The 24,464-nt window shown below is 40.1% G+C and overlaps 1 protein-coding gene across 1 annotated transcript in view; it reads right to left on the bottom strand.

Moving 5' to 3' along the window:
• Window positions 1-24,464, bottom strand: part of fntb (farnesyltransferase, CAAX box, beta) — an 82,147-nt gene that overhangs the window by 47,474 nt on the left and 10,209 nt on the right. Inside the window, exons 2-3 of the mRNA XM_060828854.1 lie at window positions 13,620-13,684; window positions 89-161 (exon numbers count right to left, since the gene is read on the bottom strand). Of these exons, the coding sequence (XP_060684837.1) occupies window positions 89-161; window positions 13,620-13,684 (138 nt within the window). The remainder of the gene's footprint in view (window positions 1-88; window positions 162-13,619; window positions 13,685-24,464) is intronic.

Genomic DNA, 24,464 nt, shown 5'->3' with positions numbered 1-24,464 from the left:
CCAAATTTCAAATTTCCCATTGAACCTACACATTAAATTTTAAGGCACATGATCCTTGCCCCTCCATTTTTCTTGCCTGCAGTCTTACCGAATACGACTCGGAGAGATGCCTCAGACCTTTCTTCAAGTATTGGAAATGTTTCTCTCTTTGAAGGACAGGTCTGGAAAAAAGTACATATGGTTAAATCAAGCAATGCAGATATTTGATAGCAATGAATCAAAACTAGTTGTATAATTAATATTTTCACTTATGTATTTAAGCTGTATTAAATTATGGCAATGGAGAAAGACAGCTGAACCAAATTAGCACTTTCTTGAATTTACACACAGTAAAATTAAACCAAAAGACTCTGAATAATTACTCCAAATAGTTCCTAAGCAGACTTTTGAATAATCAATCTAAGACTTGGTGAATAATTAATTCCAGATACCAGTTGGTATCTCAAATAAAAAGACTTAACTATTATTAAATACATAACTTAAATACACAAAACAAGCTTTAAACCTGAAGCATTTCTTTTCACCGCCCATTCACACAAAAGGCAAACAAACAAAGACAGTTAATGGATAAATAAAAGAAAATAACAAAACTGGCTAGATTACTTAAATGCCTTTCACAATGCATTAATTCACAGGCATAAATGTGGATCAGGGTCACCTTCATAATGCACCCAGGCAGACAACATTACTTCTAACTCAGTTTCCTAATCTCTGTGCTTTTGAAAGCTGGTATAGCAGATTAAGCAGGGAGCTTTCAAATCTTCATGCTGTCGCAGCATCAGCTGAGAACACTCTTCCAAAAAACTAAAAAGGAACATGGGACTGGGATATCATAGCAATTACAGAAACATGACTCAGGGATGGTCAGGACTGGCAGCTTAATGTTCCAGGATACAAATGCTACAGGAAGGATAGAAAGGGAGGCAAGAGAGGAGGGGGAGTGGCATTTTTGATAAGGGACATCATTACAGCTGTGCTGAGGGAGGATATATTCCTGGAAATATATCCAGGGAAGTTATTTGGGTGGCACTGAGAAATAAGAAAGGGATGATCACCTTATTGGGATTGTATTAGAGACCCCCTAATAGTCAGAGGGAAATTGAGAAACAAACTTGTAAGGAGATCTCCGCTATCTGTAAGAATAATAGGGTGGTTATGGTAGGGGATTTTAACTTTCCAAACATAGACTGGGACTGCCATAATGTTAAGGGTTTATAGATAGAGAAGATTTTCTTAAGTGTGTACAAGACAATTTTCTGATTCAGTATGTGAATGTACCTACTACAGAAGCTGCAAAACTTGACCGACTCTTGGGAAATAAGGCAGGGCAGGTGACTGAGGTGCCAGTGGGGGAGCACTTTGGGGCCAGTGACCATAATTCTATTAGATATAAAATAATCATGGAAAAGGATAGACCAGATCTAAAAGTTGAAGTTCTAAATTGGAGAAAGGGTAATTTTGATGGTATTAGGCAAGAACTTTCAAAAGCTGATTGGGTGCAGATGTTCGCAGGTAAAGGAACAGCTGGAAAATGGGAAGCTTTTAGAAATGAGATAACGAGAATCGTGAGAAAGTATATTCCTGTTCGGGTGAAAGGAAAGGCTGGTAGGTACAGGGAATGCTGGATGAGTAAAGAAATTGAGGGTTTGGTTAAGAAAAAGAAGGAAGCAGATGTAAATTACTTAGATTTTTAGATTATTTACAGTATGGAAACAAGCTCTTCGGCCCAGCAAGTCCACACCGACTCTCCGAACAGCAACCCATCCAGACCCATTCCCCTACATTTACCCCTTTACCTAACACTATGGGCAATTTAGCATGGCTAATTCACCTAACCTGCACATTTTTGGACTGTGGGAGGAAACCAGAGCACCCGGAGGAAACCCACACAGACACGGGAAGAATGTGCAAACTCCACACAGACAGTTGCCTGAGGCGGAAATTGAATCCGGGTCTGTAAGGTATAGACAGGATAGATCAAATGAATCCTTGGAAGAGTATAAAGGAAGTAGGAGTATACTTAAGAGGAAAATCAGGAGGTCAAAAAGGGGACATGAAATAGCTTTGACAAATAGAATTAAGGAGAATCCAAAGAGCTTTTACAAATACATTAAAGACAAAAGGGTAACTAGGGAGAGAATACAGCACCTAAAAGATCAGCAAGGCAGCCTTTGTGTGGAGCCGCTGAAAATGGAGGAGATACTAAATGAGTATTTTGCATCAGTATTTACTGTGGAAAAGGATATGGAAGATATAGACTGTAGGGAAATATACGGTGACATCTTGCAAAATGTCCAGATTACAGAGAAGGAAGTGCTGGATGTCTTGAAACACATAAAAGTGGATAAATCCCCAGGACCTGATCAGGTGTACCCTAGAACTCTGTTGGAAGCTAGAGAAGTGATTGCTGGGCCTCTTGCTGAGATATCTATCATCGATAGTCACAGGTGAGGTGCTGGAAGACTAGAGGTTGGCTAACATGGTGCCACTGCTTAAAAAGTGTGGTAAGGACAAGCCAGGGAACTACAGACCAGTGAGCCTGATGTCAAGTCGTGGGCAAGCTGTTGGAGGGAATCCTGAGGGACAGGATGTACATGTATTTGGAAAAGCAAAGACTGATTAGGGTTAGTTAACATGGCTTTGTGCGTGGGAAATCGTGTCTCACCAACTTGATGGAGTTTTTTGAGGAAGTAACAAAGAGGATTGTTGAGGGCAGAGCGGCAGATGTGATGTATGTGGACTTCAGTAAGGCGTTCAACAAAGCTCCCCTTGGGAGACTGATTAGCAAGGTTAGATCTCACGGAATATAGGGAGAACTAGCCATTTGGATACAGAACTGGCTCAAAGGTAGAAGACAGAGTGTGGTGGTGGAGGGTTATTTTTCAGACTGGTGGCCTGTGACCAGTGGAGTGTCACAAGGATTGGTGCTAAGTCCTCTACTTTTTGTCTTTTACATAAATGATTTGGATGCGAGCATCAGAGGTACAGTTAGTAAGTTTGCAGATGACACCAAAATTGGAAGTGGAGTGGGCAGCAAAGAGGGTTACATCAGATTACAACAGGATCTGGACCAGATGGGTCATGGGCTGAGAAGTGGCAGATGGATTTTAATTCAGATAAATGCGAGGTGCTGCACTTTGGGAAAGCAAATCTTAGCCGGACTTACATACTTAATGGTAAGGTCCTAAGGAGTGTTGCTGAACAAAGAGACCATAGAGTGCAGGTTAATAGCTCCTTGAAAGTGGAGTCGCAGGTAGATAGGATAGTGAAGATGGTGTTTGGTATGTCTTCCTTTATTGGTCAGATATTGAGTACAGGAGTTGGGAGGTCATGTTGCGGCTGTACAGGACATTGGTTAGGCCACGGTTGGGATATTGCGTGCAATTCTGGTCTCCTTCCTATCAGAAAGATGTTGTGAAACTTGAAAGGGTTCAGAAAAGATTTACAAGGACGTTGCCAGGGTTGGAGGATTTCAGTTTTAGGGAGAGGCTGAACAGGCTGGGGTTTTTTCCCTGGAGTGTCGGAGGCTAAGGGGTAACCTTATAAAGGTTTACAAAATTATGAGGGGCATAGATAGGGTAAATAGACAAAGTCTTTTCCCTGGGGTCGGGGAGTCCAGAACTAGAGGGCAAATGTTTAGGTGTCAAGTCAAGGAAAGATATAAAAGTGACCTAAGGGGCAACATTTTCACACAGAGGGTGGTACCTGTATGGAATGAGCTGCCAGAGGAAGTGGTGGAGGCTGGTCCAATTGCAACATTTAAGAGGCATTTGGATGGGTAGATGAATAGGAAGGGTTTGGAGGGATATGGGCCGAGTTCTGGCAGACAGTACTAGATTGGGTTGGGATATCTGGTCGGCATGGACGGGTTAAAATGAAGGGTCTGTTTCCATGCTGTACATCTCTATGACTCTAATTCTGGTTCTGCCCTGATCTACTCTTCTCAAGGCCTCATTTGCCTTTCAACAATTTTCATCTGCTTGTAAACAGGCGCACTTCCAGACTTCCTGGAACCAATTCCCAGGTACTGACCTTGTTAATCACCCACTTCTGCATTCGGTTTAAACACAACTCTCTTCATCGGGTTCTATGTCTGTTGGAACCCCTTTAATTAAGAATCAGCAAACAATTAGTCTGCACACCCTGGTCTCACAAACAAAGCTTGTTTGGCCTATTCTTTTCCATTTATTATAAGCTGTCCCAAGTCCACAAGCTCTCTTCCAGCTCTCAATTAAAAAATAATAAAAGAATAAAAATAACGAAAGTTATCAAGGGTTCTAACACGAAGAGTTCACAAATAGATATTTGCAGGCTGTGAAATTTGTTTTTCTATAATTCTACGTCCAAACCAAATTATGAATGAATACATGAATCTTCTGATACTTAGCTTTGCAAATATTATCTTGCACTTCATATCCACATAAAATAAAGAAAGTTACAGTACTCTTGTATATTGATACCCTGCCCAAATACACAGCATTTAAATTGTAGCATGCAAATTTATTGTTGCAGATGGTATTGATCCAGTACATATAACAATTCAATTAATAAGTGAGACAGAAAAGTACAAAATTCTTAAAAAGCTAGAAATGTAATAATTCCTCTTGGGATGTTGTATACATGAGCAATTCTTAGTGTGTTCCTTTAAGGTTACAGAAAAAGAAGATCCTAAATAGAATTTGCTCAATAATCATGAGTGAGGATGTCACAATTTAGAACAGAATTATACGTGCCATGGTTTCCACGGCCATTGCAGTTTATTGCATTAGTTTCAAGGAACTTGAAGTTTAATAGCATTTGAAGCTTTAATCAGACAAGATAAGCTCGCACTGCAGCTGTTAAACTGCTCCAATAAAACACACTGGACTTAATTCAAATCATTGTATATAACTCAGACCTCAGCTGACAGCATCCAATTCTGCACCATGGTTACACAAAGCAGCATAAATGAACCCTGGCAAAGTACTATCATATATACAGGTTAAACAATGCATAGGTTACTTTTTACAAATCACAAACCCATTAATGTTTTGAGAGCAAGTCAAAACCTGCATGATCGAATCTTAAAGTATTTATCACCTGAATAATGACAGGTTGAAAAATATATAACCAATATACTTAAGAATTGGGTTTTTGGAAATAATTTTATCCCAACCCTCACGTTGTGCTGGTTATGGCAGGTAGCAGAGTCATAAATCAACAATCAACCCCATGTCAGAAGTATTGTATTGGGAACTCTATTGTAGAAAGGCTACTCAAAAATTACACCAAGCAGGAGCTAGTCTGCTTCTGAAGAAATGCTTGAAAAACTAGCACGCTTTATATTGATCTGAAAAGGTTGATGCAGATAAAAAAAAGTTTAAGATCATCACTGGCTCTGTGAAACGGATATCAGTAGATTCATCTTGAAGCAAAATGCAATCTTGGAGGGATTATCATCTTAGGCCCTTCATGTGAAGTGCTAAACTTCTGCTTGAAGTGGTGCTGGAACTAATCTGAAACAAGGTTCATTGCTCTTTCAACCAAGACACTTGTAACTCTCAGAAACAAAGATGGGAGATTTTTCTCAAACTAATTTCATTTTCAAGTTACCTAAAGAAACTTGTTATTAAAACACAATTATGCATCTAGTTCACAGGTGACACAACATGCACTTGCATTCGACAATCAGCTAGGCCAAGAAATCGAGAAACTGGAAATATAAATCCACAAAGCCAGTTATTAAAATATTCAAGCATTTGAGGGGTTAACTCCCTATAACATTCAGTCTTAGCATCCAATAACAGGATTTCTTTATATGGGAGCAGTAAATGTTCAAGTTGGGACAGTAGAGACTCAGTCTTCAGCAGTCATCTAATTTTGCTTCCAAGTCCCTGAGCACTGGAACATTAACAGACTAAATGAATGAACAAAGTGAGGCTCATAAATGCAATTTGCATGAGCCTTTGTTGAAGTATCATTTGAATACAAATCAATTTATTGAACAGAACAAAGTTTCCAAAATGATATCCTTGAATTAATACAAAATAATTTATAACACACACAAACCTGTTCAGCTTTCCATATTTTATGATTACTGCTTCCCTCCCAACACTGCTCCTGAATTTAAGCTGAGATTAGACACACGTCATAATTAGGAAGATGAAGCTTTACCTTCATCAACCCAAACACTGAATTTTGGGAAGATTTCCCTTTAAAAATGCAAGTCAATTGCAGCAGAGCACAATTCGCCTCAGATTGAACCCAACACAAGGGGTCTGACCTTATTCTGCCATGGATCATTTCATTATCTGTTTCTTTGCCCTGTCTGTGGTGGAGATGGCAGCATCAGGGAGTGGACCAACTCTTGGGCAGAGGACTCCAGAAGAAGCAGTTGCCAATTTATACCAAAGTAGAGCCATGACGTTTATTGGCACACAACACAGCAGGAAAACTCGGGACTGACTAGAAATAGTACTCGAAGAGCTTCTAGATCCTTTTGGTGTGGTACAGCAATATTTGATCATATCTTCTTCACTGCTTAAAATTTCAGGTCATTTGAGTTGAAAAAAAACCAATTCTCAGCAGTTGATCAGTAATTATAGAGTTAATATTAATTGTCTAGTTAAAACTAAGCATTTAGATAGGAAACACAAGACAATAGTGGAAAAAAGTGAAATGCAAACTTAACTCTCAGGAACTGAGAGCACCATCCCTGGTTCATTGCATGAATCATAGTACCCGTGACGTAATTACCCAGTATCAGGTTAATGTCACGATGGTTCAATCTGTAGCAACTCTACAGCTTTGATAGAAACGGAAAGGTCAGAACTGTCAGATTTCTGATCACAGTGTCAGCCTCCTCTTTTTAATGGCTTTCTTTCTACCCTGGGTCAACATAGATAAATGAATCATCAACAGCTTACTAAAGGTACAGCATCATTAACCCAAGTACCTCCTGGTGAATTTATTGCAATTTTTTACAACAATTATTTTACATGTTTTCTATTTAACTCATATAGTGCAGGGATAAAAATATATCAAGTCTAAAAGTAGATGCTGAACACTTTCACCAGTTGACATTAGCAAAAACAAGAAATTCAAAATGGTGCTAAAACCAAGTTCTCAAATTGGAATATTTGAACCTTTGGGTAAAAAAATCAAAGAGGATTTAGTGTCCTAATTTTTCATGTAATTTTAATAAAATTTCTTTCCTCTTGCACCTGTACAGAACCTTCACCAGTCGCAGTCTTGTGTCACTGTCCTATAATTTCCTTCACAAGTGACTATAATTCATTGTCTCGGGCGACTGTCTGTGTGGAGATTACACATTCTTCCAGTGTCTGTGTGGGTTTCCTCCGGATACTCCGGTTTCCTCCCACAATCCAAAGATATGCGGCCAGGTGAATTGGCCATGCTAAATTGCCCATAGTGTTAGCTAAATTAGTCAGGGGTAAATATAAGGTGGGGGAATGGATCTGGGTGGGTTGCTATTCGGAAGTTCAGTGGGGACTTGTTGGGCCGAAGGGCCTGTTTCCATACTGTAGGGGATCTAATCCAATCTAATCTAATCTAATCTAATCTAATCCAATTTGTTCATTTTCACATGCCATGTTGATATATTAATAAACTGTAAAAAGCACTACTACTCAGCTGGATACTGCCTTCAGCTGAACGCTATACACATGAAATTTTTAAATAGATGGTGCTGGGGGACACCATTTCCTTTTGGAAACCTCAAGGTTACAAAATGATCTGCAAACTAGCTAACTGAACAGAATCTGGGAGATCAATCCTGAGATATTCTCAGTCTCAAGTGAATAAGCTCAGCTCCTCTATATCTGTCAAAAAAGAATTAAAATTACATTTTGTGGCAAGTGAAATCATTGTACTTTACGTATTGCCAACCAATACAACAACTGAAAATCCTACAATTACAGTTTAACCCCTCATCAGGGGGAAAAAAGTCTTTGCACTAAGCCTGGGAGGAATTTAGGCAAAAGATTTCAACATAAGAACAGAAATCTTTACTCTACATGATGAACTCACTCCATAGGCCCTGGTGTCTACCAATAGCATGTGAACTGCAACATTGGACAACCAACTGATGAAGGAGCGGTGCTCTGAAAGCTAGTCCTTCCAAATAAACCCACTGGACTATAACCTGGTGTTGTGTGATTTTCAACATTCAAGGCGGCAGCTCACCACCACCCTCAAGGACAATCGATGTTGGCCAGCCAGACAAAATTACAAAATGACAAGAAAAACAAATTTGCATTACTTTCAGATTCATTGAAAATTAAATTAATAATTCTAATTACTAAAAACTAAAAAATCAAAAACTAATGAGGAAAAGCACAGCCAAATAATGAAGAATGATACACAAAGTCTGTAAATTGCCTCTTTGCCTCCATCTACTGAAAAACTTGCAGAACTGACTTAGTCACCACTCATTTCCCAGTGTTACACGTCACATGGAACCAAGTACTGTACTTCCTGTAAAACTTTCACCAGGTTATAGTCCAAATCACACAACACCAGGTTATAGTCCAACAGGTTTAATTGGAAGTACATTAGCTTTCGGAGCGTTGCTCCTTCATCAGGTGATTGTACAATCACCTGATGAAGGAGCGATGCTCCGAAAGCCAGTATGCTTCCAATTAAACCTGTTGGACTATAACCTGGTGTTGTGTGATTTTTAACTTTGTACACCCCAGTCCAACACCGGCATCTCCAAATCCTGTAAAATTAGATGCTTTCCATGCTTCACCATGATAATGCATAACTTAAAGCTCATGCCGTCAAGATCACATGTGTACAGTAGGGAAAGTTAAAGACATTTGCTTTATGCATCAGGATTGTCCCGATACTACAGCAGCATTAAAGATGTTACCAAACACAGCAGCACTGCAAAATGAACCCTACCAGAGTGTTATAGGTAGCAATGGACCACAAATTAAGAATATATACTTTAAAAATTATTTTTATAGTCTTCCATTTGCTGCTTTATGCTGTGCTCTGAATCAGTGAAACAATGAGTTTGTAGATACTCTGCAGCAAATTTATTGAAGATTTCATTCCCCAGCTAAGAAAGGTTAGAGCCTCAGCAGAATTTTCAGGTTTACAGCAGCTAACTAGAAGATTTGAAAGCTCACCAACAGCCAATGTTTTACTGTCTTTTAGAACTTATTAATTAATATTTTTGCAGCATTTATGAAATATACAATGAATTAACACATTACTGTCTAGAAAAGATCTTGAGAATTCTACTGGAATTATGGAACACTAGGACCTGCCCACCTAGGTAAATTCAGGACAGGATAGCTAGAGAAGTCTGAAACAAGGATACAGCCTTGGAAGTAGTAGGCCATTTAGGTCAGCGATGAGGAGGAACTTCTTCACCCTAAAATGAAACTTTAGAATTGCATCCCAAAGATGGCTTTAGAGTCCTCACTTAGAGTTTATTCAAGGCAAAGGCTGATAATTTTCTAGATATTAAAAGTACCAATGAATTGGAGATGGTGAAGGAAACTAATGTTGAAGTAGAAGATCAGCCATAAACTGTTTGAGTAGATTAAAAAAAGGCAGCTGCTGGAATCCAAGTAGACAAGCAGGAGACTGGAAGATCACAGCAAGCCAGGCAGCATCAGGTAGTGGTGAAGTGGGGAAGAGGTGAAGACAGGCAGAGGTTACGACCTGGTTGGTCAATGGGAGGAATGAATCCGGTAGGTAGCAGGGAGGAGTGGAAGGGAGAGAGGGGGGCTGGGAAGGGAGTCAGGGAATGGGAGTACTCAAAGTTGAGTCCTCCAGGCTGTAGGCTGCCCAGGTGGAAGATGAGGTGTCGTTCCTCCAATTTGCAGTTTGGTTCGTTGTGGCAACGGAGGCGGCCAAGAATTGTCATGTTGGAAAGGGAGTGGATGGGGAAGTTGAAATGGGCGGTGACTGGGAGGTGTGAGCACGGCTGAGATGCTCAATGAACCTTTCCCTAAGTTTACGTTTGGTTTCCCCGATGTAGAGAAGACCACATCGGGAGCACCTCATGCAGTAAACTAGGTTGGAAGCGAGGCAGGTGAACCTCTGTCTCACCTGGAAGGACTGTTTGGGGCCTTGGATGGAGGTGGGGGGATGGGGGGGGTTATCAGCAGGTTTTGCATCTTTTTCGGTTGCAGGGGAAGGTACCTGCGGGTTCAGGTGGATTAGTGAGAAGAGTGACACAAATCAAGAAATGTTGAAGGGTACGGTCCTTGCGGAAGGCAGAGAGGGATGTGGAGGAGGAGATGAAAATGTTCTTGGTGATGGGGTCTAGTTGTAGTTGACGGAAGTGTTTGAGGATGATGCGTTGGAACGGAGACTGGTGGGGTGTTAGGTGAGGACAAGGGGGACTGTGTGTTTATTGCTTTAGGGAGGGGTGTTGAGAAGGGTTAAACAGGGAATGGAGTCGGTGAGATGGAGGGCTGTCTGCAGGGGGAAGCACGTTGTTTGAATAGATGGACATCTTGGATGTTTGGAAGTGGAATGTTTCCTCGTCTCAGTAGAGGCGGAGGAATTGGGAGAACGGGATGGAGTTCTTGCAGAATACTGGCTGGGAAGAAGTGTAGTCCAGGTAGTTCTAAGAGTCTGTGCTGTTGTAGCAAACATACGACTGGAGACTCTTGCTGGAGATGGAAATGGAAAGGTCAGGGAAGAGGAGGGAAGTGTCCGAGATGTACAAATAAATTTGAGGGTTGGGTGGAAGTTGCAGATGAAATCAATGATTTGCTCCACTTCAGCCTGGATGCAGGATGCTGAACTGATGCAGTCAGTCAGTTGGTCATCGATGTAATGGCGGAAGAGTTGGGGCACAGTGCCTGTATAGGTACTGCAGAGGACTGTTCGACATAGCCAACAGAGGCAGGAGTAGCTCGGGCCCATCCACATGCCCATGGCAATCCCCAGATTTGGAGGAAATGATAAGGACTAATTTGGCGAGGAGGAGGAGGGTATTGGTGGAGGGAGACTGGATGGGTCTTTTGTATAGGAAGAAGCAGAGGGCCTGGAGGCCATCCTTGTGGGGTCTGGACGTGTATAAGGACTGCACGTCCATTATGAAGGTGGGGGCCAGGGGACTGGAAGTTACTGAAGAGATAGAGGGCGTGGTTGGTGTCTTGGAGTGGCGGAGACCCGTAACCAAGACTCCAGAGCCCTTTACAGAGACCTAAGAGTCTGTTTTAGAGAGTCCAGCTGATGTCAAGCAGTGACTGGAGGAGCAGCGGAAGAGGAACAAGACAACAACAGAAAAATGAACTTTACTGCAGTAAAATCTTACATTATATGCAATGCTTCAAAAATGGCGCTGGAGCACCACTTCACATATAACATGCAAGGATACACTGTTCCCTGCATTTTTATATACATACGACAACAAATCTAAATCCAACTTGCCTACCAACCAACAATAATGCAAGCAAAGCTGAGAATAGTATAAGTAAAACACTATATTATCAATTACAGGAAGAAATATTGCTCCAGAGATACTACAGAGACGGTATCATGTTAATTTACTGCATTTTTCATATGCTGCAAAAATTAAGTGCTAAAATGACAATAAAACAAATTGGAAGATTTGAATTTAAATGCATACTGTTCTATAATTTGTGCTTTCTGCATTATTCACATGGATTTAACTTAATTTGACAGAATCTCTCCAGGAACTGGGTGGTAGGGTTGGTAGCATTAAAAGTCCCTGTAATCCTACAGGATTATAGGACTTCTCTCTCATTAGAGAGACGACAGGTGGTTTAATTGGAGGGGCACCACACCCATGGCAAGGTTGAGGTGAGATCTTCATGATGACCTCATGGAATAATAGGAGTAAGGAGGTAAAAAGGAGAATGAAATCGCTTTTCATTCCAAGTTTTAGGTAATATGTTTATTAATATTTCAGTGTGTAGAGGAGTCATGCAAAACAAAAGCTCTAAAAAAAGTTTGTTGTGCATCTTGAAGATAGCCCACTGTGTTTCCATTGTTTGTAATGTTTCAGGAAAGGCATGGGAGGGAAGGGAGCATTTAATGTACTTTCAGACAAGAAGGAGCTGTTAGTGACTCTCAACATGGTTTCTAGGGAAAAGAGGTCAAGTTTATCAATCAGTTCAATTTTTTTTAGAAGGTTGAGGTATGATACTGACAGTGTGGCACAATGGATTACTTTTAAGCAGAGAGTCCAATCGATTGAAAACCAGGTCTTGTGGTCAATAAGGAATTAAGTGTGCTCCTTTGGCCACAGAATTGTTACCATTGATGGTGGTTTTGGATGAAGAATTTTTAAACAGCAATGTCCTGCAGGGATAGACATTAGGATTGTTGCTTTTACCAGCCACATTAACATTCTGGATGCAGGTACTGCAGAAACCATCACCCAAATTTGTTTAGAATGTATGTGCTGGTGTTGAGCTTGAAGCATTGACAAACTGAGCCAAGGCTGGACCATAATGCAAATTGGAGTCTCACAAATGCAAGTACTGGAAATTAAGAGAAAGAGATGAAGGATTCATAACCATCAGAAAGCCAACTTAAAGGGGGCGGTATGAAACAACAACTGCCAATTTTAATGCAATCATGGAGATCAACTAAAACTGCAAATAAAATATGGGGATAAACTGCCATAAGAGTTGAGCATTAATCTGAAGAGATAACGTCCAACTCTTAGATTATGATTGGAGTAGCATGTGCCATTCTGAGCCTCGAGCTTCAAAATGACATGTACATACTGCAGACAGAGCAGAGAACAGCAACAAAGATGAGCCTAAATGCCAGCACATTACCTACAGAGGAAATTATACAGAAGCTTAAGTTTACATTCACAATGTTCACTGACCAGCTGCAATGAATGGGATTCTTACTTCACATTGGTGCATGTAGTCGTGAAGCATCAATTTTGAAAGAATGCTTTCATGAACGTTACATACACAGTAATAGCTCATGTAAGACAAATTGAGAAAATCTAGCAAAAGAGTCAATTTATTAAGAACTGGCTTTCTATGGCTTACCCTCCAGTAATAAAACTAAACTATTTAAAGCAGAGTTTTAAGTAGTTTTGACACACATCTATGTGAAAGATATAGCACAGTTCTCACTTGAATATTTCACAACCTTAACACATTTAGTGATCACACAATCAAATTTGATTTCAAAATAAGTTGCATGGAACTTCTACCTCCGGGCCAAGAGGTAAGCCAAGGGAAATTGCAATGACCGTGACATATTATTTGAGAAATGTTTGATCACTACTATTAGTTATTTACATCAATTTTCAATGCACTGCAACATCTACACTTGGGGGAGAATTAATGCATGAGAATTACTAACAGGTAGTTTGACATGAAATAGACAGGAACCATCTAAAACAAATTTGAAGCCAAAATGATGATGCTCACAATTAGTTATGCCATTTGAGCAACTGACGCCACACAAAATACAATGTTTCATTCTGTATCAAAAGCAAAATCAAAGGACACATTTGATACAAGGTTCTCTGAAAGATATTCTGAAGAATTCAGGTGACTATGGTTTTGCTTCTCAGTTTAATCCAGTGAATATACGCAGACCGCCTCATGATTATATTGAGCAATTAGAGTTTTTATGGTTTTGATTCATGTACTTACTGTAGCGTGCTCCGATCAATTCTGAATGCTTTGTATGCCTCTTCCACATTCAGTTCTACTGTTTTCTGTTACATGGAAACAGAAAAAGTACATTTTTGCATTTTATTAAGATTAATATTGTATTCGTGGAAAATAGAATCATTTTTAACAACCGAATATCGATGTTCCTCTATCTCACTACCTTTTCAGAAAAACAGGATGAGGGGAGAGTTTACTCAGGAAATAATTTACTCTTTTGAATCCCATTTAAAGATTCCACTCTCGCTACGATACCTGGGTTGCTCATAAGCAAGAGAACTGCATTTCTCAAAGCTGCCATGCCAAGCGCATTGAAGTGCATTAAATAACCTCTGCCCAATCAGACATGACATTTAAAGGTAATTTCAGAACAGGGTTTTATCTAAGAAAAACTAGTCTACTAAACATCACCAAAACCTTCAGAAATTTCCCCAAGATTAGTTATCACTTATGATCGAGTGTATATGAGGAGTGTCACCATTGGTTCAGCCAATAACACCATAACTTCTTAAGAAAACAATTTTCCAAAGGCAGCATTTTGCACATTCTAATTATTTAATAAGATAGGCCATAGGTTCAATTCCTCGAAGACAATTAGTAATTTGTCTCTTCTGACAAGAAGAAAATCTGCGATTTTTTTTAAGTGAGGCTCCATGTACAAGCTGAAATACCTCAAAAGAAAAAAATGCAGACCAGGTCCTTTGAATAAAGAGGATTCTTCTTCACTGCTGCAACAAAAATTGCATGCCAATGATTACAATGCGAGCTGTCTGGCTCTTCATTTTGCCTGGATATAAATACAGACTGGCGGATTCAAAAATGATAGATTTCCTTCTCTAAAAGGATATGAGTGAATTAGTTGTGTTTTTACAATAGTCAACAGTGGTTAACTTTCATTTGTTGTGTGAAATGATACATTGTGGAAGAAAGAATGAGGAGAACCAACGAAGAATACAATTCTAAAAGGGCACAGGAGCAGTTGGGCCAGAGGGTATCTAAATACAAATCCAGGAAGGTCGGAGGGTAGGTTGAGAAAGTGATTAATAAGGAATAAAAGATCCTGGAGCGATATAAATAAAGGCAAAGAGTACTAGACCAAGGTGGTTAAAGTGAACCTTCACAAAACACTGTTTTGCCCATTTAGACACTACATTTTAAGAATATGTATTAAGGAGGATGTGAAAAAGATTGACTGAGAATGGCTCCAAGGATGAGGGACTTCAGATACATGGATAGATCAGAAAAGTTGATATTGTTCTCCTTAGAGATGATTAGCTTCTGGACAGAGCTGATAGGATAAAATAATACCCATTAGCAGAAAGGTCCAGACTAAAAGGCATCAATTTAGGGTGAATAAGGAAAGAAACAGAGGCAGCAAGAGAAAAAAAATGTTTTATGCAAGTTGCAGTCACGATCTGGAATGCATTGCCTGAGGACATGGTGAATGTAAATTCAACCATGGCTCTCAAAAGGAAAACATTTTATCTCAAAAAAAATAAGAAAAAAGGGCTATGAGGAAATAGCAGGGGAAGTGATACGAGCTCAGGTCATCTAGCAGAGAGGTGACATTGACATGCTGAACCAAAACACATTATTCTATGCTGTGACCATTCTATGATTCTATGACTTTCGAATAAGAATGTTTGGCTGCACTGGTTTGTGATGCAGAGTAATACTAACAGCATGGGTTCAATTCCCACACTGACTGAGATTACCATGAAGGACTCTCTTTCTCAACCTCGCCCCTGAGAGTGGTGACCCTCAGGTTAAATCTCTAATGTGAGTGCAGTCTTATGGTGACTTTATTTTTTACATACTAAGTATAAAAAGAAACTATTTTATTACGAAGGATTTCTGTATGTATAAACAGAGAACAATTTTGAATGTGCCAGTTTGAATTTCAGAAGTATTGTAATCCAGTTGAACATATCTTTTGAAGGAAAATCTTTTAAAACTAGATTGTTTTGTGTCTTAAACTGTTTAGCAAGAAATAAACTTTGATCCAAAATTCATCTAAGCAAATGAGTAAAAAGTTGCATTTTGTCATTAATATTGTCATTAGCAGTACAGAGCCATAATATCATTAGAAAAGAGGCATGATTTATTGAAGCTTTTTTACCTCAACTGAGCAGGACAATTTGCAAGAAATACCAAATGGAAAACATTATTCTGACTATGAACAGAGAAAGCTGATTAATTCATGTGTGGATTATGTCAGTAAAGAGTTTGCCAAGATCTGTTTAAATTTTATCCATGCAGATTTTCATTCATGGCATCTGGGTGTCTCTAATTACTCAACATACATCAAGAGTCAACCACATTATTGTGGGTTCTAGAGTGACATGTAGGCCAAACAAGGTAAGGATGATAGATTTCCTTCTCTAAAAGGATATGAGTGAATTAGTTGTGTTTTTACAATAGTCAATAGTGGTTAAAATCAGACTAGTTTTTGTTTAAAATCCCAGTTTTTTCCATTTAAACTTCACCTTCTACCATGTTTGGATTCAAACCCATGTTCCCAGTGACCCGGGGTTATATATCACTGTACTTCCAAATAGGTTGGCTCTGATTAATCAAGGAATTGCCCTGAGAAATAAGCCACAGTATGTTGTCACCAATTTTGTTGGTTCAGAAGTGCAGTGCGTGTACATGTTCTTTCTCACTGCAAGGAACAAAACCTCTGTAGTAACATATGTAGCTTTCAGTAAATGCACATATACCGCACCATGAATCTGACTGACAATCCTAGACTGGTTATTCTTCATTCACTCAGGATTATTTAGCAAATGTTGTTCAATTGCAGACAATACCCAAGCAGTTTATGGTTGCAAAGAGCAAAACATACTATCCAACATTAGATGTGAGTTCACAAAGGAGGAAAAGAAGAGAGAGAGAGGTAGTGGGGTTCAGGGAGGAAATTCCATGGAAAGTTCAAGTTCAAGTGTTTAAAAACAGGGCTCTTCAAGCGACTAAATTTAAAGAAATGCGAGTATCTCAGAAGTTTAGGGACAGAAGTCAGGATGAGTGAGATTATGATGTGATTTCAAAACAAGGACGAACATTTTAAAATCAAGATGTTGCTGAATGAATATCCAATTTATGTCAGCAAATAGAGGGATGGAGGGTGAATAGAACTTGGTTTGAATTAGAAGACAGGCAAGAAAGTTTGGATGAACTCATATTTAAGGAGCGCAGAATGTGGAAGGCTATCCAAAAGTGCGTTAGAATGGTTAGATCTTAAGTTAACACAGGAAACTATAAAGATTTTGCCAAAAGAGCTGGGGCAAGTGTGGAATCAGGCAGTGCTTTCGAGGTGGAAATAGGTGTACATATGTAGTTTACAGTTCATTTCAGGTTCAAATATGAGTGGTATTGCGAACAGTCTGATTGAGCATCAGACAGTTGTCAGGTTGATGGATGGTGTCACTTGTGAGACAGCAGAGAATAAAATAATTGACTCAGTCTTCAAGATTTAATTGGAAAAAAAGTCTACACATCCAGTACTGAATGAATGCAGAAAAATGGACAAGCCGAAGGAGACGTTGCCATCATATATGTAGCAATACTCAGATGATACGTGGATGATAAGCAGCAGCATGCAGATCACAAATAGCAGTCCAAATATAGTTCTGTAATGGACACTATGGTGCCAACTGAAACCGGGCAGAAGAAGAGGAGAAGCCAATGCAGGAGATTCTCTGCTTACAATTGGATAAATGTTGTGTTTGTGGACATCACCACCACTAGGTGGAGCATCATGTATGCATGCATAATATTACAACATCTACCTGTATTCTGAAATTATAGATGCAGTATAAGGAGGATGGGGCAGTAAGCGCGGTTGACATTTATGATCAACCAGACTTTTAAAATAAGACCATAATGCATGACAGTATATTTTAAATAATTTCTGCCTTAGAAGTTAACTAGTTCAACTGGGATTGGTTGGTATCAATACGTCAAAATCTGCTATTGCTTGTCCTTGTTTGCAGTTTACTTCAGCAGTGCAATTTTACTTTCCTGGAAGCATCTCATTTCAGTTATGGAGGGTTTATGGCTAATCAAAATGTGATTCAAACAAAAGCAAAAACTGCTGGAGGAACTCAACAAGTCTGGCAGCATCTGTCAGATGCCTTGAGTCCAGAGATCCTTCTTCAGAACTGGACTCAAAATGTTAACTGTTTTCTTTCCGCAATGTGGCCAGATCTGCTGAGTTTCTCCAGCAATTTCTCTCTTTATTTCAGATGTCCAGCATCTGTAGTTCTTCGCTTTATTGAAATGTTATGAATGTTAGTGTTCTTCAGTAGGAAAATTCATAACCACAGAAGTAGTTTGTAGAACAATGTAATATTGTTCAATCACAGATGGCTCGAGGTCACCATCTTTGAACAGAGCAAGGTAAACGCAGTCCCAACCAATTGACTTGATAGCGAAGACATTTTAGGGGAGGATGGCTTGACCAATTGTGTCAAAACCTACAGAAAGTTAACACAGCTGAGTGATAGTTTAACGTTGTCAGTGTTAGCATATGTTTGTTATATTTATGTGGGCATGTTCTGTTTGTGTTTATATATGCATCTGTATCATTTGTATAAAGTGTGTGAGTGATGTGTGTGAGAACAAATATCTCTGTGTACAATAGCTATTGTGGGTGTATTATGAGTGTGTGCAGCCCATGTAGGTGTCCGATTAAATAAGTACTTGTGAGTTCATGTGTTTATCAGTTTGTATCTTTATATGTGCAAGTCTGCTTCTATATACATTGGAGTGATTGTAACGAGGTTAGCCAGCTGGACCTCAGAATATGAGTTCCCTGATTAGGGGACTGTCAGCGATACTGTCACTCAGAGCTTACTCTGAAGAGGTAGTATTAAAGTCAAGGACGGTTCATTGGTAAATATAGAAAACCTCGATTATCCGAATGAAATGGGCAGGGAGTATTTTCTTCAGATAACTCCAGAGGCTGAAGGATCAGTTATTTCAGTAGTGACAAGCGTAAAGCACAGTCCTAAAGAAACTCCCTCACAACAGTAATCTTGGAATTGGGGTATTTCTTACATCATGTCTTTGCTTGGGGAGATGACTTGTTTGACCCCATTGTCAAGGATTGGGCCCACTGCGTGGAACATAGCTGTTATTTTTCTGGGCAACATGTGGCAGATGGAAAGCAACAAGTAATTCTCCTGACAGTCTGTGGAGCCACAGCTTTTTCTGTTATTAAGAGTCTAACTTTCCCTGAGGCACCAGATACTAAAACCTTTGAAAAATTGACAGACATTGTCAAGGAATATTACAACCCCCAAGCCTTCTCTAAATCTTAGACAATATTGGTTTCACTCGACAATTCAAGAACCAGGGGAAATCATATTGGGATTTTTGACTAGGTTAAGATAACTGGCAGAAGCTTGTGATTTTGGTTTAACCCTTAAAGATGCTAGAATCTACTTGGTATGTGGGATTAATGATGTAACTACGCAAAAACCCCCACGAGTTGAAGCCCAACAGGACTTTAAACAGGCATTATGATTAGCTTTATCATTGGAAAATGTGGTAACTAGAGCGTAAGAGTTCCAGGGTATTCCGATAGAAGGGGACACTTTTGCCAGTCCAACTGAGCTTGAGGAAAATCTTTTGAGTGAAGGCAATTGTATGGCCTCAGTCGGGACATATCCTTATCAGAGGGATTCTATGTTGCTCCACAGCAAAACCCCAAAACAAAATCAACTCTTGGCCAAACAGTCAAAATTTCCTTCAGGATCCTGCCTGGTATGCCACTGTAGTTGCTGCCAGTGTGCAGACTCAAGACAGCTGAAGAGTTCTACTAGACCCAAATTGAGTAGGGTAATTCATAGGCTGGTATCCAGGAGAGATCATATTCTAAGAAGTTTCACCAACAATCTGGCTTGGAATAGTTAAATTGCTCAGCAACGTCCAAATCAAGTTGCCAGGGTTGGAGGATCTGAGCTACAGGGAGCGGCTGAACAAGCTGGGGCTGTTTTCCCTGGAGCATCGGAGACTGGGGGGTGACCTTATAGAGGTTTACAAAATTATGAGGGGCATGGATAGGATAAATAGACAAAGTCTTTTCCCTGGGGTTGGGGAGTCCAGAACTAGAAGGCATAGGTTTAGGGTGAGAGGGGAAGGATAGAAAAGAGACCTAAGGGGCAACTTTTTCATGCAGAGGGTGGTACGTGTATGGAATGAACTGCCAGAGGATGTGGTGGAGGCTGATACAATTGCAACATTTAAGAGGCATTTGGATGGTTATATGAATAGGAAGGGTTTGGAGGGATATGGGCCGGGTGCTGGCAGGTGGGACTAGATTGGGTTGGGATATCTGGTTGGCATGGACGGGTTGGACCGAAGGGTCTGTTTCCATGCTGTACATCTCTATGACTCTGTCTGATTAAATGGTCATCCAGTTCTAATGGAAGTCAATGCGTGCGCGACTATTTCAGTTTCTGCAGAACCAGTTTTCAAACAGAACTCACTCTGGACTCCAGCCCTTAAACTTTTTCAAGACTTCAGCTAGATTGAGAACCTATACTTGGAAGCCTTTACACATTAAGAGTCCAACTTTGGTTCCAATCCCTTATAAACACAACTGGCTCAGTTACCAGTGATTATAGGAAAAGGCTCAGACCCAAGCTTAATGGTATGAAATTGGTTGCAAGAGATTCAACTGGCACAACATTTTGCAATTAGAACACGGCTGCCTGAGTAAAATCCTAAATACCTGTAAGTCTTCCAAGAAGGTCTAGGGACTATCAGAGGAGCAAAGACCACCTTGCATGTTGATCAGGAAAGAATTCCACAATACTGCTCAGTGCCATTTACCTTACAGGCAAATGTAGAGGCATAAATCAGAAGGCTGGAAAGTAAAGGAATCATCAAACCAGTCCAACTTGCAGAATGGGCAGCACTGGTCGTGCCAATTTTGAAGCCCAATGGGTCAGTTCCTCTTTGTGGGGATTTTAAACAAATGGCAAACTATGTTTCACAGCTGGATAAGTACCCACGCCCTCAAGTAGAGGACTTACACACAAAGCTGGTTTGGGGATGGGTGCTGTCCTTCACAAAGCTTCATGAACCATGCTTACTTGCAAGTGTGTTTAGACAAGGATTCCCAGAAGTATGCTATAATTAATATCCATAAGAGCTTGTTCCAATATACGAGACTGCCACTTGGGGTATCATCAGCCTGCTCAGTTTTCAGCAGACAATTGAAATCTGCATGCAGATTATTTGTACACCAGAACCGTGAAAGTGTTGGTCAAAGTTAATGGGCCATACTTTACCAGAAAGGATAAAAGCAAATTACTGCAGATGCTGGAATCTGAAACCAAAAAAGAGAAAATGCTGGAAAATCTCAGCAAGTCTGGCAGCATCTGTAAGGAGAGAAAAGAGCTGACGTTTCGAGTCTAACTGACCCTTTGTTAAAGCCAATTTGACAAAGGGTCAGTTAGACTCTAAACACCAGCTCTTTTCTCTCCTTTACAGATGCTGCCAGACTTGCTGAGATTTTCCAGCATTTTCTCTTTTTTGATTTTACCAAAAGGGAATTTGGGTATTTCCTAAAGTTACACTGGATTCAACATAAGGACAGCTCCATACCATCCATCATTCAGTGGCCCAGCAGAAAGAACATACCAAACTTTGAAGGCTTGCATGAAGAAACAGCCTACAGCCTCGCTAGATACGAAGATGTCGTGGTTTTTATTTGGTAATAAGACCACCCCACATGCAACTACTGGGATAGTTAAGTCTGATTTTCAAAGACCTAGGATAGGGTGAAATGGCACCAGGACAACAATGTTGGACACAAGGCTCTGCTGAGCGAGATACAGAGGGGTGGGGTCGAAATTTGGTGTAAGAATCACACAACGGCCCGGCATGAGTAAGATGCACAACCGATACAAGGTCAGGAACACAGCCATACATAGTCCGGGTCAGTATGACGGTCCTGAACAAGCACGTGGACAATATGAAAGCCATAAATAGGCAAACAGAGCAAAATGTGCCTTCCACTCTGGGAACAGTCAGAAAGGCTGCTAAAACCTGCGGAATAACCTTCTCCATTAAGCGTTGATGAGATCTCAAAAACAGGTGATGGACATAATGGATGTAGCTGCGTCGACGCCTTTGCCACCAGAAGAAGAGTGAAGTTCTCCTGAGACCTTCTTGCCACAAGAGACAAGCTCTTGTGTATTACATGCTGCCCGTAGTGGACACCAAGTCTGAGGAACCTGACCTGGTACTTTGTGGATGGCACGGTGGCACAGTGGTTAGCACTGCTGCCTCACAGCGCCTGAGACCTGGGTTCAATTCCCGACTCAGGCAACTGACTGTATGGAGTTTGCACGTTCTCCCCGTGTCTGCGTGGGTTTCCTCCGGGTGCTCTGGTTTCCTCCCACAGTCCAAAGATGCGCGGGTCAGGTGAATTGGCCATGCTAAATTGCCCGTAGTGTTAGGTAAGGGGTAAATGTAGGGGTATGGGTGGGTTGCGCTTCGGCGGGTCGGTGTGGACTTGTTGGGCCGAAGGGCCTGTTTCCACACTGTAAGTAATCTAATCTAATTCAGTAATCTAATCTAATCTAATCTTAAATGCCCAGGAAGCTTCTTCCAAGAGAAAGGATTGGCCAGTGTCCTCAGACTCAGAGGGGAAGGGATGTAGTGATTGTAACAACGCCAGCTAACTGGACATCAGAATACAAGCTCCCTGAATGGGGCTGTTATGACAGATCAAAAGGGAAGTGCCAGAGATACTGCTACTCAGAACTCCAAAGAGGCAGTACTAAAGTCAAGGACTGTTCGTGTGTAAATAAAGGGTGATGGGATACCAGTCTCTGTGAAGCGCTGTTACATCTGTCTAGTTTCTTATTCCAAAGTGGATGCTGAAGTTTGGAGGTGGTTTTCACAGTAACCAGGAAAATAATAATTTCTGCCCATTGAGAAACATGACACTGCAGCGAGGGTTGGAGCTTTAAAATCTCCAAGACTTGGGGAACTATTCCTTGCACCTCTATTATTTTAGCAGTAAGATCAACATTTTTAAGAAAGCTGAATATTCACAAGTTTCATGAAGTTTTGACAACACCAATATTTAGGAAACCATTAGGTTAACACTTTAATTTTGATCAATGGGTAGTTTTAAGGCTCACAAGTACAGTACATACTTATGGAAACAGTATTTACTTCACTTCAATCTCCTGAATGCTAGTCAATCTCATCTAAAGGTTTGTCTGAATTTCATGGACAATACATGGAAAAGACATACATTATCAGTGACATGGGTGTCTTTATCACGTTCTTTGCTAAGTTAATACTAAAGATACATTTTTAAAAATCATATATGGACTCTAGTCTCAACAGAAATCATGGTATTGTGTCTCTTATTGTTCAGTGTAAATATCTGTGCCAGATCTAATCTGTCAGCAACCTGATTGTACTCACTTTCAATAAAATGTAATCAAATTTCAACTTTTGACTTATTTTTAGCTTCTTCTAGGTTTTCTCCTTGAAATTACAAAGCTCCAACAGTTAAGGTGCTAGCTTATTTGGCTAGTTTCTGTGCTCAGTTTTCATCATGATCAAGGAAAATATAAATATTGAAATGAAGATGGATATTTGCCATGCACAACCAACAAAACATTTCAAAGTCATGAATCAATTGTTTTGTTATCATTCATGAAAACAAGATCACAAAACTATTTAAGTATTAGGGTAATAAATAACTGGGGATATCAATTTCTCAACAAAAGAAAGCATCAGGTCATAGGTTGTACAGGATAGATATTGCACATTCCACAATAAATTTAACCATGAGGAGTTGAGACATTAGAACAACTTTCAAATAAAGACAAGTGGTTCAAAATGTGCCTCAGTACAAAACAAATCAGCAAATAATGTCTAACTGCTATATTTACAAAACATATTGAAGGTCACCAGTTGGTGCAGAGGGCACACAGTTCATTATTGTATTAAACGTTTTTTTTCATTTGACTCCAATTCATAATTATTTTGTGAAATCTGAATGGCCTGTTGTTTCTTTTTAGCATTCATGACCATAACGTTCTAATAACAGTACTTTCTTTGTCAACAGCAATTATAGGGCAGCACAGTGGCTCAGTGGTTAGCACTGCTGCCTCACAGCGCCAGGGAGTCGGGTTGATTCCAGCCTTGGACGACTGTGTGGAATTTGCACATTCTCACTGTGCCTGTGTGGGTTTCTTCCGGATGCTTCGGTTTCCTCCCACAATCCAAAGATGTGCACTTTAGGTGGAATGTCCATGCTAAATTGTTCCATAGTGTACAGGTTAGGTGGGCTTGCCATGGCAAAAGTTTCATGCACGGTTACAAGAATGGGGTGAGGTAAAGGTGGGTATGGGTGAAATGCTCTTCGGAGGGTCTGGTGGAGACTCAGTGAGCTGAATGGCCTCTTTCTGTACTGCAGGGTTTCTATGATTATTGGTTTCATGCAATCACATACCTAACTACTGAGGAAGATCCTTTTCTTGCCACCTGTTTTTCACTGATATTGCCACATAAGTGATACATCACAAAAATAAAACAGCATTTATTTCTGCTTTTGTGGAAAGGACATTAGAAATATAGGAGAAGCTAATAAAATCACTCCTATTTCTTTATGCTGATAAGTCGATAAGCTGTTACAAGCTTCTCAATATTTATATGTAAGGCAATCAAACAAAGCCTGCAGCTTTTCCAAAACAACCACAACAAAGCTTTGCCTCTTTGCTTAAATATCCCAGTGCCTACACCAAGACAAATGTATTCCAGGTAAAAATATAAAAATAATTGAGGATAATT

Source organism: Hemiscyllium ocellatum, chromosome 8 (genome assembly GCF_020745735.1).
Source record: "Hemiscyllium ocellatum isolate sHemOce1 chromosome 8, sHemOce1.pat.X.cur, whole genome shotgun sequence".
Lineage (NCBI taxonomy): Eukaryota > Metazoa > Chordata > Chondrichthyes > Orectolobiformes > Hemiscylliidae > Hemiscyllium > Hemiscyllium ocellatum.
The sequence above is the reverse complement of the archived record's forward strand: the minus strand, read 5'-3'. Positions and strand labels throughout refer to the sequence as shown.